This window comes from Zootoca vivipara, chromosome 2, assembly GCF_963506605.1.
Source record: "Zootoca vivipara chromosome 2, rZooViv1.1, whole genome shotgun sequence".
Classification (NCBI taxonomy): domain Eukaryota; kingdom Metazoa; phylum Chordata; class Lepidosauria; order Squamata; family Lacertidae; genus Zootoca; species Zootoca vivipara.
The window spans coordinates 43001967-43015113 of NC_083277.1; the positions used below are offsets into that span (position 1 = coordinate 43001967).

The window sequence follows — 13147 nt, forward strand, 5'->3', positions numbered from 1 at the left end:
GGTTTGTGCTACTTGTGTACTGTATTCGAGACTTAAATATATAATAGAGAATCTTACATAATTCTGTTATCCCACTCCAACCCAGTAAGGTTTGCAACAAAAACTCTTTTATGCCAAAAATGTTAATGTACATTTTAGGGGATAGGTTACTTTTTTGTTGTGTTGTTGCTACAGACTGAAGTTTGTAAAATGGTAACATAATCCCTTGTGTGTTCTGGGTTTTGTTTTTAGATTACACAAATGCAGAGTTACAATAATTGTTAATGTTTATAATTCTTATTTTGTGTGTAAATTGAAAACTGCAAGATGTATCTACATGTGTCAACACTTCAGTAAATGTTGTAGTTTTCATGTTTATGTACATGAATATAAGCTCTTGACGGTAGCTGATATTTGGATAAATTTAGTTTTTATGTTGCCATATTTTAGAGATTAACACCAGAATAAAATGTCATAAAGTTCATCCTGCGTTTCTTGCGTTTTTATATTAGATTTTATATGCATGTGTATTTTTTAATTATTTGATTTTTTTAAGCATTACAACAGTGTTTATGTTGCATACTGTTTTATCTCCTTGATATGACATAAATAAAACACATTCTGTTTATAAACATTATTTCCTTGGCACTTGTGCAAATGAAACTTGTGCAAGTAAAACGGGAGAATATGTTGAAGAGCTTAATAAATGCTCTCTTTAGTCATGCTAATAATTACTAAGATGAGCCCAATTCAAGCTTTGTTCCAAGTGGGTAACAAAACATACTGCAGCAAACAAGTTGATAAGTCATTTTTCATTATTTATTTTTTTACATTTCTGTCCAACTTTTCTCCCACTATGAAATCCAAGGTGATATGGTATACATGTGCTTTGCAGGCAGTCATCCTTCCAGGCACTGACCAGAACCAGATCTGCTTAGCTTCAGCAAGGTAGTGACTTCATGAGCTTTCAGACTATATACCCTGGGACCTTGGCAAAACTTCACTTAGTAGATTATTTATGACTTGTAATATGTCTGCTTACTGGCACACTGCAGACATGTGTGTTTTAATGCACAATTAAAGGTGCTGGGTTTTGACATGCAGAGCCCATACACCAAGCCAAAACTGAACAACCAGTGGCAGACGTGGTCTCGGGAACCTGGCTTCTGCTGAACAGAGAGGCAAAGCAAATAGCACGTTCTTCAAGTGGAGAAGCCTGTCTGATGGTTTGCCTGCACCTCAGCTGAGAAAAATCAACTAGAAGGAGGGGGGTGACAAGTAACAACTAATAGTGGGAACTGTAAGAAAGGTCAGACCAGATCTTACTTCAGCCATGAACTCATTTTGAAGGAGGCATTTGAAATTGAGATTGGCAGGGAGAGGGGGGGGGTTGATGTAAACGGCAGTGGGGGTTGCATTTGGTGAGGGTTCTGGGATGAAGCAGCAGGAAGTGGGGAGAACTGCATGTGTGCTGGTTGGGAGGCTGCACACAAAGACCAGGAGGATGACTTAGGCTTCTGGACAAATTAATGGAGGAAAAGCCGATCATGGAGGTAAAGCTTATCAGCGGCTACTAGCCACAATGGCCTTGTTCTGCCTCTGCAATTGAAAGCAGTAATGCTTTTGAATACCAGTTGCTGGACTTTCCATTCCTCCTCCTTGTGGGCTTCCCATCATAGCTGCCAAGTTATCCCTTTTTTACAGGGATTTTCCCTTATGCTGAATAGGCTTCCTCGCGAGAAAAGGGAAAACTTGGCAGCTATGCTTTCCATAGGTATTTGGTTGGGCACTGTGAGAACAGGGTGTTGCAACAGGCTTCTCTTATGTTTTTATATTTGAAAGTATCTAATATGCTACACTACAAAATCTGTCAACTAACTCATGAAAATGCTATTGTATGCGATCGATCTCTCTCTCCCTTTCATCCTGATTCAACTGGGTTGCTTGTTGCTAACGGTCTACATTGGGGATACCCAACATGGTGACCTTCAGATATTATTGAACTACAACTCCCTTCATTCCCAGCCAGCATGATGATTACTCAAAAAGGATCATGGGAGTTGCAGTCAAACAACACATTGGTTGCCCCTGGTGTACAGAATGACTTGCTGCAGTATGACTTTAACCTGGATAAAACTCTTATTTGATTCACCATAGATCATTTTTAAGGATCTACCTTTTTGTAAAGCAAATAATTAGATGTCATGGAGAAACGAGAGAGGCATGCAAAGTACCTGTTAGAAAGAGTTTAGACTGTCTCCTGGGCAATGTGAATAACAAGCTGATTCACATACCTCTCTTTGTGCCAAAAGCTCATTTTCCAGATGTCCAAAATCCCAGGTTTTTCTTCTATCCAACAGTGAATCAGAATGAAGTTAATGTAAAGTCTACTACATCCCAAAAAGTTTGAGACAACTATTACGATGGCATGTCAGTCAAAGCATGAATAAACTAAACAATTAAGGGTTTGCTTTACTCTTATCATTAACAATGATGTTCGGTCTATCCACTTTGGGGCTGGAATGGTGGCTGGCGGTTTATTTCTTTGTTCTCACATAAATGTTGCAAGCCAGCTTCTCTTTGGTGTTGGAAAGCAATACTGAATGTGGTCTTTGAGCTGCTCTTCAAGTTTCTTTCATTTTTATTTTCATGCACACTTTCATTTTCACCAAGCCTTCTGAACAAACTAAGTGGAGCTGCTTTTTGGTGTTTGTGACTAAAAGGGTGTGTGTTTTAAATCCAGTCAAGGGTCTGCTCCAGTGTCCTGGCCTCCTTCCACCCTGGGCTGAAAACTCTGTGTGTATTGGGGTGAGCCAAGTCTCTCCCTCCCACATGTATTATAGTCCTATACTTTGAAAGCCTAAAGTGCAAAATGGAAGCACATTGGAGTTAGGATGGAAGACAGGGCAAGAGAAAAGCATTAGGAGGGATATTTATTAATTAATTAAAATTAGAACTAAAAGTGGACAGACTTTGGGTATCCTCTGCCTTGCACTGGTTTCTGATTAAGTAACTTGCCTGGTGAGGCCCCGGGGCCCACCATTCCCCTTAGATAATAAACCCACGGACACAAATATTTTGAGTTAATGGGATAAATAAGGCCACAACTTTATTGGTTACAGATGCCGTTTTCGGGTTACGAACTTTTCAGGTTACGAACTGCGATCTGGAACGGATCGCGTTTGTAACCCGAGGTACCACTGTATAGTTAAAGCTATAGTTTTCCCAGTAGTGATGTATGGAAGTGAGAGCTGGACCATAAAGAAGGCTGATCGCCGAAGAATTGATGCTTTTGAATTATGGTGCTGGAGGAGACTCTTGAGAGTCCCATGGACTGCAAGAAGATCAAACCTATCCATTCTGAAGGAAATCAGCCCTGAGTGGTCACTGGAAGGACAGATCCTGAAGCTGAGGCTCCAATACTTTGGCCACCTCATGAGAGTAGAAGACTCCCTGGAAAAGACCCTGATGTTGGGAAATGTCAGGAGTATGGGCAGGAGTCAGGCTCTGGGGCCTGTAGTGCCTTGCAGGACTGGGGCATGCCTCAACTTGTGCTGGAGAAGCAAGGCGTGGCCACACAGGTGAAGTCCTCAGCTTGTGCTGGAGAGGCAAGGAGTAATCACCCAGGTGTGGCCACTTGAGATCTCACTGCACCTGGTGGCAGGAGCTGGGAGGGATAAAAGGCCAGCATTTCCCTTCAGCTCTTTGCCACAGCAATGCTTTCCCTGCCTGGTTGCATCTGGCCTCTTGATCCTTGCTCCGGGGACCCTTGCCTTGCCGACGCCTTGATTCTTGCTCCGTGGACCCTTGCCTTGCTGACGTCTTGATCCTTGCTCCGTGGACCCTTGCCTTGCTGACGTCTTGATCCTTGTTCCTTGGACCCTCGCCTTGTCGATGCCTTGCTCCTCGACCCTTGGACCTTCTCCTTGCTTCTTGTTCCTTGGACCTTCGCCTTGCTTCTTGTTCCTTGGACCTTCGCCTTGCTTCTTGTTCCTTGAGCCTTCGCCTTGCTTCTTGCCCCGTGGACCTTCGTCTCTGCCTTGCTCCTTGACCCTGCAACTGCCTGCTGCTGGACCCTCAGCCCTGCTCCTGTTCCTGCTTCTTCCTGACGCCCGCTGACCGGACCGTGACAGGAAAGATGGAAGGCACAAGGAGAAGGGGATGACAGAGAATGAGATGGTTGGACAGTGTTCTCGAAGCTACGAACATGAGTCTGACCAAACTGCGGGAGGCAGTGGAAGACAGGAGTGCCTGGCGTGCTCTGGTCCATGGGGTCATGAATTTGTACCCTGCCCAGAGAACTTATTGTTAATGAGCAAGATAAAACTACTGAATAAATAAATATGTAGCATTAAGGATAGAACATTTTGGAAATAAAGACTAAGTCAGTATAGTGTGACAGCTAAGGCTGCAATCATAACTCTCACTGAATTTAGCAAGAGCCTGAGTAGAGTTAGGACAAGTCAGCAAATTCCTTGTTGAAGTATTAGTTTGGTGATTCTTATTGTGGTCTAACTCAAACCACTGTTATCTCTGCAATATGAGGGTGATAGCATTAACCTACCTTAAAGCAGACTAGCTCTGTCGAATTACATGTTTATGCTACCCGCCTTCCACAGTCTTCAAAGGCATTATCCCTTAGACTCCCAGGAAATTTCCCATCTGATAAGACCTACACTTAGTAGCTTTAGCAAGGTTGCACCATCACACATATCCAGACCATGTTTTAAGGATTATGGAGCGATATTAATATATTTAAATTACTTTAAGAGCTATACAAATGCTAAGTGTTTTATATAAACCTTTCAGTGACAGTAATTGTTGATGTCTTTACTTTCAACTAAAAATGGGGTAAACATACTACGTATTAGCTTTTGATCAGCTTAAAAAAAAAAAGTAAGGCAGATTTATAGCCCAATCCTATTGTGAGGGCTTTCTCAGTTGCCATGCCTAGATTATGGAACATATTGTCCCAAGGTTAGCTCCCTCCTGCTCTGTATCTCATTGTTTACTAAAAAACCTTTGAATTCCAGCAGGCTTTGTTGTGTGTGGCAGAGAATTCCCTTTTAAGGGAAGTTTTTTATGTTTGATGTTTTATTCTGTTTAATATTCTGTTGGGAGCCCCCCCCCCCAGGCTGGGGAAACCCACCCAGATGGGCGGGGTATAAATAAATTGTTGTTGTTGTTGTTTCTATGCTTGGTTTTAACTGTTGAACCAGTCTCATTGGTTGTTTTAAACTGTTGGTTTTTTTGAAATTGTAACTTTAAACATTGTAAGCCACCCTAGGCGTTGCTTTTGCATCAGTTAAATAAAAGTTTACCTGGAAGTCTTACTGCATTCAGTGAATCTATAAGGAAAGAAGTATGGGACGAGGTTGCTTATTCCAGTAACCGGCAGAAAAAAAGTTGATCAGATGGTTCAATGTGGAAAATTCAGCCAATTCTATTTAACCTACTTGCTCTTGTTTCCTGGTTTATAATTCCCAGCTTTCAAAATCTGCTTGCTTAACCTTATTTCCTGAAGCTTTTATTTCCTTACAGAAGCTGCACTGTCACCATTCTAATGCTAACAACTTCATCCTGAACAATTGAAATGTTCACAAACATTCCATGACATCGCTGCAGTTTAGCCAATGGGTGGAGTAGTGGTGAGGGAGAGAGCTCATGGCTGACACACTTTTAAAAGATTTTCATTATGCAGATAAGTGCATGCAAGTCAATTTGTTGGCATGCCTAATGCATCACATGCAGCCACCACTTGAAAGTACAAAGAAAGGCATGAAATACGCAACGAGGCAAAACTATTAACCATTTAGTTTTGTAAATACAGTACAGTAGAATAATTCGAAGCAACTGTGTGGTGTCAACAGGGCTGAGCCTTTTAAACTTCCTGCTGCATCTGTCTCTCAAGTTTGGGCATGTTTGAATCAGATCTCCCTTTCAAAGGTAGGTTGGCACATTGCACTTTCTCCAGGCGTGTAGTTTTGCCCTTAGCAGTGCATCTCTGTGGGAGGAAAGGAGCGTACTTTTCATATTGACCCGCTTTTAACACCTTCTGGAATACAGCTTGGAGAAATCCCTGCTTTCGTGAGCATTGCTCTCACTTGGTTCCATAACCTCTGCTCCAGCCTTATTCAAAACCATGGAACTTTTAAGAAAAGCAGAGGTTAGACCTCAGCTTCAGGGCATATTTCCACTGGCACTACTGTAATAAATAAGACGGCGACTCCCAAGCCACCCGATTTTGAGGCGAGGCAGGAGGACTCCGGGAAGCTCACGGTGCGACTTCCGTGTTTGCGGGAACCGCCCCCTTTCCAGAAACCCAACTCCGACACGGAGGGATATTGCCGTTACCCCCACGAGAAACACTTCCCGACAGGTGGCGGTTCATAGAAAAACCTTTCTGGTTGACCGAACAGACGCAATGCTGAGGCCAAAGGAGAGCGGAATACAGGCCCCAACAGCAGCCGGGGCAAAGCGCTCCCCGTCACGTCTGAACGCGCGAACCACGAGCGCCGCGTTTCTACCCGCGCTGGCCCGGGGGGGGGGGGAGTGCCGACTCGCGGTTAGCGCGTTTAGAGGCGTGGCACGAGGAAGCGAGCGTTTCTGCTCGTGGCCGCCGTCCCGGCTGTTTCAAAAGCGAGGCGGGTGTTGTGCGCGAGGAGCCGAGCCAAGGGGGCGGGGCCTCGTCTGTGAACTGAGGGAGCCGCGGCGGCGGGTGAAGTTAGCAGATTTATTTTCATCCCCCCCTTCTCTTTTTATTTTTTTGCGGCCGCCCTGTCAGGAATCCCCCTCACCCCCGGCTCCACGCTTGAAGCCGCTCCTGCCGCCTTGCTTTCCCATTAGCAGCTCACGCCCACCGGGCCGGGGCCTGACCGGCTAGCTGGCTGACAGACCCGCTTCTCCTTTCTTTCTGAGCTGGTGGGAGAGCGGGGCACCTCGCGCGGCCCCGCGCCTCGGTTACCAGGTCTCCGGAGCTTCCCATGCAGGGGGCTGACGAAGAGGAGCCACCAAGCAGCGCCAGGTAAGGGACGTGCGGCGCCTGCGAGAAGCAACAGGCTGGGGGTGGGCGACGGTTCCTTCGCAGAAGTTTATTTGAACCGAGAGAGAGCCAGAGCTTTTGGCTTCGAGAGTGGGGCGGGGACGCCGCCTGTCAAGTGGAAACTAAAAAAAAAAAGGACCAGGGTTTTTGTTGTTGTTTTTGCTCAGCTTGAGCTGAGGAAACTTCTCTGGCACCGAAAAGACCAAAACAGAAGCAGCAACCCCCCAGAGCGTTTCAGAAGCGTTCCCTCCAGAGGCGACGTCGTGTTCTCGGAAACCCCCAATCATGTGCCGAGGACGGAAGGTTTAAAAGATTCACACTGGCAAGGGGAGCGCCTCCCCCCCCCCAATCCACCAACCCCTCTAGCTTTTTTACTGTGAATGCAAAAAACGCCCATTATGCTTCTCCTGGGCTGAAGAGAGGGAGGCTACATAGCCAAACCATTTGGCGATCGCCAAATGCTACCGGTATAAGTGACAGAGCTGGGCATCTTCCTGCTTGCAGATTGCGGGGTGGGGGTGTACCGCCATCAGCAGTTGCTCCGAATGCCGGCAAATTCCTGACGAGTTATCCCCATTAGTCACCAGCTGTAGGACGATAAGACGTGCCCCCCCTTGCTTCTGATAAAAGTAGGCTGTTGTCCACAAAGACACTCACAGTAAATCAGACGAGTTTATTTTTAACAGGTGCTCCTGCAGGTTTGCATAGTTTACCTTCTCGTTTGCTCCTTGGTGAGTTATTGAGCTGTAGAGTTGGAAGGGACCCCTGAGGGTAATCTGGTCCAACCTGCAACACAGGAATCTCAACTGTCATTCATGAGAGATGGCCATCCAGCCTCTGCTTGAAAATCTCCAAGGAGAGTCCACCACCTCTTACTATTTTACTATTTTGCACTGGCTAAGCATGTCAGATTAAGAAAAAAAGAACTTCAGTAATGGCACTGCTGAATGCTTAGTACAGGATTGTCTTCATGTGATCCAGTTCCATTGTCATTATGACAGCATGAATATGACAGACTGAGAGACATGAAATAAAAAAATTCCTTCAGTAGCACCTTAAAGACCAACTAAGTTTTTATTTTGGTATGAGCTTTCGTGTGCATGCACACTTCTTCAGATACCTGACATGAAGACATGTTGAAAGGCTACATTGTGGTATAGGTGTAGAGCTTCATGTCAACAATTGTGGTCCTCAGAACAAGTAACAAGGCTTCAGATTTGCATGCACTTGGTCATGCAACATCACAGCTGCTGAATACATAGTGTGAAGTAGCCACTCACTACTAGAGCAGAGATGGGGAATCTGTTGGACTGCAACTCCCATCATCTCTGACCTTTGGCCATACTGGCTAGGATGCTGGGAACTGAAGTCTGACAGCATCCGAAGGGCCAGAGGTTCCCCATCCCTGCATTAGAGGAAGCCTTAAAGTAATATACAATATTTTTGATGGTAAAGGTAAAGGGGTCCCTGACCATCTCTATAGGCCGAGGGAGCTGGCGTTTGTCCGCAGACAGCTTCTGGGTCATGTGGCCAGCATGACAAAGCTGCTTCTGGCGACCCAGAGCAGCACACGGAAACACCGTTTACCTTCCCACCGGAGCGGTCCCTATTTATCTACTTGCACTTTGACGTGCTTTCGAACTGCTAGGTGGGCAGGAGCTGGGACCGAGCAACGGGAGCTCACCCCGTTGCAGGGATTCGAACCACCAACCTTCTGATCAGCAAGCCCTAGACTCTGTGGTTTAACCCACAGCGCCACCTGGGTCCCGGGTATCTTTTATGTTAGTGGTTTTTAAAATTAAATGGTATAAAATTTCAGCTCTACAATTCTATGATTCTATGGAATTCTCTTAAAAAAATTAAGACCCAAATTGATTTGCTATCTGACTTTCAAAAGAACTTGTTTAATTAAGCATTTTTCTTAACCAGCGTTAAAAATATTTGAAAAGTGAAAGTAAAGTACTGTACATTTCACACTTCCTAAAGACTCAATTGATTTGCCTTGTCTTATAGCAGAAAAATAGAAATTGGACCTTCAGATAGTGAAATCAAGCAGACTGTTCCTGCAAGTTAGTTTGTATTGGCATGCACTTTCACTTGAAAGCAGATTGAAGTTTACATCGATACCTAAATGATACAGCTCTGTCATCTTTTTAAGATGACAAAAGCTGTAGTGACTTATGGTAGGTGTGGCAGACATATACTTGCAATATTTTGTTGATGAGCATCTTATTATCTAATAAAGTGGATCTGTAGTGACATGTCTTGGTTCAAGACTTCCGTTCTGAACTGCCATGTCTTGAATACTGAAATAATATGTTTCAGTATTCCTATCTGCTGTTGCTAATATATGTAAATATAAAAGGGAGGATCTAAATCTGGAGTGCAGTGAGACTCTGGGACAGCACATACACTAAAACAGTTGAACTTCTACTATATCCAAACCTCTCCTGTTTTAATCAGGACTGCAAAGTTTAACCCCTCAACAGCCATAATCACTTGAAAAATAACCTCCCCTTCAACATTTACCTTAGAAAAAAAGCTCCTATTGGTATAGTATTAATAGTGTTGAGAAACACTGATGATTCTGCACACTCCACATTTAATTTAATGTGTAGTTAGGCCCAGAGAAACAAAGTACTAACATTCTCAAGTACATGCTGAGAAATGCAGAAATGCAAAACATGTTTTTAAGAAAACCTAAAGAGGGGAAGAAAATAGCGCAATGAGGACTGAACATGGTTGGTGACCTTCAGGAGCCCTTTAAATCTTACAGTATCCTGGTGATGGAAATGGTTCCCTGGCTGCCTGGCACCCTGAACATGGGTGTTTCTGTTAGGAGGTAAGGAGGATATATTGCAACAATTTGTTGCAGGACTTACTTGGGAGAACATAGTAGGAGCTTCATAATGGTGACCTGAACTGTCTAGCTGCTTCTTTTATTTTAGCTTAGAAACCAGTATGCCTAGAAGAAATGCATGCCAGGTAAAAAACAAAACAAAAAACCTAAAAGGTTTGATGATACCTTCAAGAATAGCAAGTTTATGGTACCATAAGGCTTCATGGAACAGAGCCAGCCTCAGATGCCTAAAGTGTTCCCCTCAGTTGACAGGCATCACCAGTTACTGTTGTTGTGAATACCAGCTGACTTTATCCTTAACATTGGCAGACGGGACGTTGCTTGTAAACCTTATGAGGATTTGCTGTGATGAGGGGACTTGCAGAAGGCCTCTGTAAAGGTAAAGGGACCCCTGACCGTTATGTCCAGTTGTGGACAACTCTGGGGTTGCGGTGCTCATCTCGCTTTACTGGCCAAGGGAGCTGGCGTACAGCTTCCGGGTCACGTGGCCAGCATGACAAAGCCACTTCTGGTGAACCAGAGCAGCACATGGAAACACCATTTACCTTCCCCCCTGGAGTGGTACCTATTTATCTACTTGCACTTTGACATGCTTTTGAACTGCTAGGTTCGCAGGAGCAGGGACCGAGCAACGGCAGCTCACCCTGTCGCGGGGATTCGAACCACCGACCTTCTGATCGGCAAGCCCTAGGCTCTGTGGTTTAGACCACAGCGCCACCCGCGTCCTTGAAGACCTCTGTAGTGGGGCCTCAACTCTTGAACTGTCTCTGGAGTTACATCTTTCCCCTTTGCTGTAGGGATTCTAAAAACATCAACTAAAGATGTTTCTGTTTATCCAGGCTTTTTCCATTTTACATGGTAATTACTGTGTTTTTAATTACTGTTACCTTATGAATATTTTGATTTTGTATTTGTAATGCTGTAATCATGTTGCTAATCCTTTGTGTATTGCCCTGGGCTCTGTTCAAGGAAGGCTGATACATAAATACAATAAGTAATAATGATAATAAAAAATAATAATAATGGTGAACACAGTCTTATATACTTCTTCAGGTTTGCATAGAAATGTCACACAGGTGATGCCTATTGCATTTCCTGTCCTTTTGGCAGCACTTCTATGGTTAGCACTTTTTTGTAAATGATTGAAGTGGATTCTAGTCCAGAAAAGCTTATGCCACAGTAAGGGAGAAATCTAAAACCAAGATCTGCCAGGATGAGTGGAGTTTGGAATACGTGGATCTCTGGTTGTGCCAGCTGAAGTCGCTCATCAGCTGGACACCTCAGCTCAGCTGAACACCTCGACTCCACCATCCTGGCTCACCTGAAGCTGACTGAGCCAAGGCCCAGGATAGGTCCTGAAGAAGTGGTGTTCTGGGGCCTTGGCAGGGTTGGGACAGGGTATAGGAACACTTATCTCTATTCCAAACTCAATTCAGCTTGGCCACGTAACCTAGCAAGCCAGCAGAATTTACACTGGCAGAAAGGGTGGTGTAAGTCAAACTGTTTTAAAGGCTTGTTTTCCCTCTGCCAGGCTTGGATTGTTTTAAAATAATTATTTATTAAATTGATATCCTGCCATTCTTCACAAAGTATTCCAGCTGCTAAATAGGGATAAATTGCACTAATATAATTTACCCCAGGGTAATTTACACTGGCTTCTTATAGTCTGGATTGCTCTGTCCATCTGTTAGTTTTTAAGGTGCTATAATACAGGGGTGGCCAACTTCCAAGAGACTGCGATCTACTCACAGAGTTAAAAACCGGAGTGATCTACCCCCTTTTGGGGGGGGGGTTCAGGTCAAAGTTGTTGCGCTTTTTTTAGAAAGGAGGAAGGCCCATGTTGGGGGGGGGTTCATGTAAATGTTGTTGAGCTTCTTTAGGGAAGAGGAAAGCAACATTGAACTTTTTTTTTAGGAAGGAAAGCCCTGTGGTTCAGGTCATTTTAGGGGTGCAGGGCAAAGATGTTGAGCTTTTTTAGGGGAGCCAAAGTTTTTTAGCTTCTTTGGGGGAGCCACTGATCTACCGGTGATCTACCACAGATGTCCAGTGATCTACCGGTAGATCACGATCTACCTGTTGGACATGCCTGCTATAATACATCACCAGATTTTATATAAAAGTAGAGGATTTAACAGTACTCTGGCACCACCTGGTCACTTCCAAAAGCCCTAGGTTTAGGTGCAGTCTTGACAAGAGGATTGATGTCTTGACTATCTAAACTGATAGCTGATGTCTTGCTTCAACTTTATTCTTCTTTTGAATGCATTTGTACAATTGTGCATGGCAGACCCAAGTGTGGTGGCTTGTTGTGAGCTATGAATATCCAGTAAGCTTCTACTCATTACCCTATTCTGCAACCATTTATCTACAGTGGTGCCTTGCAAGACAAATTTAATTCATTCTGCGAGTCAATTCGTTTTGCGAAAAATTCATCTTGCGAATCGCGGTTTCCCATAGGAATGCATTGAAATTTCTTTTTTTGCGCATAGGGACGCATTAATTAAATTTCAATGCATTCCTATGGGAAACCGCGATTCACAAGATGAATTTTTTGCAAAACGAATTCGTCTTGCAAGTCACCATCAGATCGCAAGACACATTCGTCTTGCGAAAAATTCATCTTGCAGGGCATTCGTATTGCGAGATATCACTGTATATCATATCATCACAGATAGTCCTTTGAATATTTGGCTGTATATAGTTTTGGAAGTTTCAACACTCTCCATGTTGGATTAGGGCCAATAGGGAGATACTGTAATTACTTAGAAAGGAAGGGCAGTTTTCCTGAGAGAAATGTGATGTTTTTTTTGTGGTTGGAGTTTTGAAACAGCTTCCAATTAGTATAGTTTATGTATCTGTCACTCATATGAGGGTTTTTAAAAATCATTACATTTGTCTTTCAGAGCAGAGGCCTGGATCACGCATCATGCTAAGCCTAAAACAAATCTTGTATTTTTGATCATTTTGATACATGGCCTGATAGCTTCTGGACTGTATTATTGTAATGTACTCTACATGGTGTATTCAGCCTTTGAAGTGTATTCAGAAACTTAAGTTGATCTAGAATGGAGTAACTAGGTTGTCAACTGCAGTTGGCCACATGGCAGAAAGCACATCTCATCTGTGCTCCTACCCACTGTTTAGGCAGAACTCAATGTACTGGTTTGGACTTGAAAGTCCTAAACGTTTTGAGATCAGGAAGATATCTTGATCAAACTTTGGCACATGCAACCACTATTCTCCGCCTTGCATTTTATTATTTTTTA

At 43.9% G+C, this 13147-nt stretch overlaps 1 protein-coding gene across 3 annotated transcripts in view; it reads left to right on the forward strand.

Annotated features, from left to right (window-relative positions):
* The first annotated feature begins 6074 nt into the window (after window positions 1-6074).
* Window positions 6075-13147, forward strand: part of ARHGEF3 (Rho guanine nucleotide exchange factor 3) — a 113394-nt gene continuing 106321 nt past the window's right edge. For 2 of the 3 annotated variants that reach the window (XM_035106361.2, XM_035106363.2), the window contains exon 1: window positions 6393-7003. In XM_035106361.2, the coding sequence (XP_034962252.2) occupies window positions 6963-7003 (41 nt within the window). In that variant the 5' untranslated portion in view covers window positions 6393-6962. Of the gene's footprint in view, window positions 6359-6392; window positions 7004-13147 lie in introns of those variants that run through there. The other variant, XM_035106362.2, reaches the window with a different exon arrangement.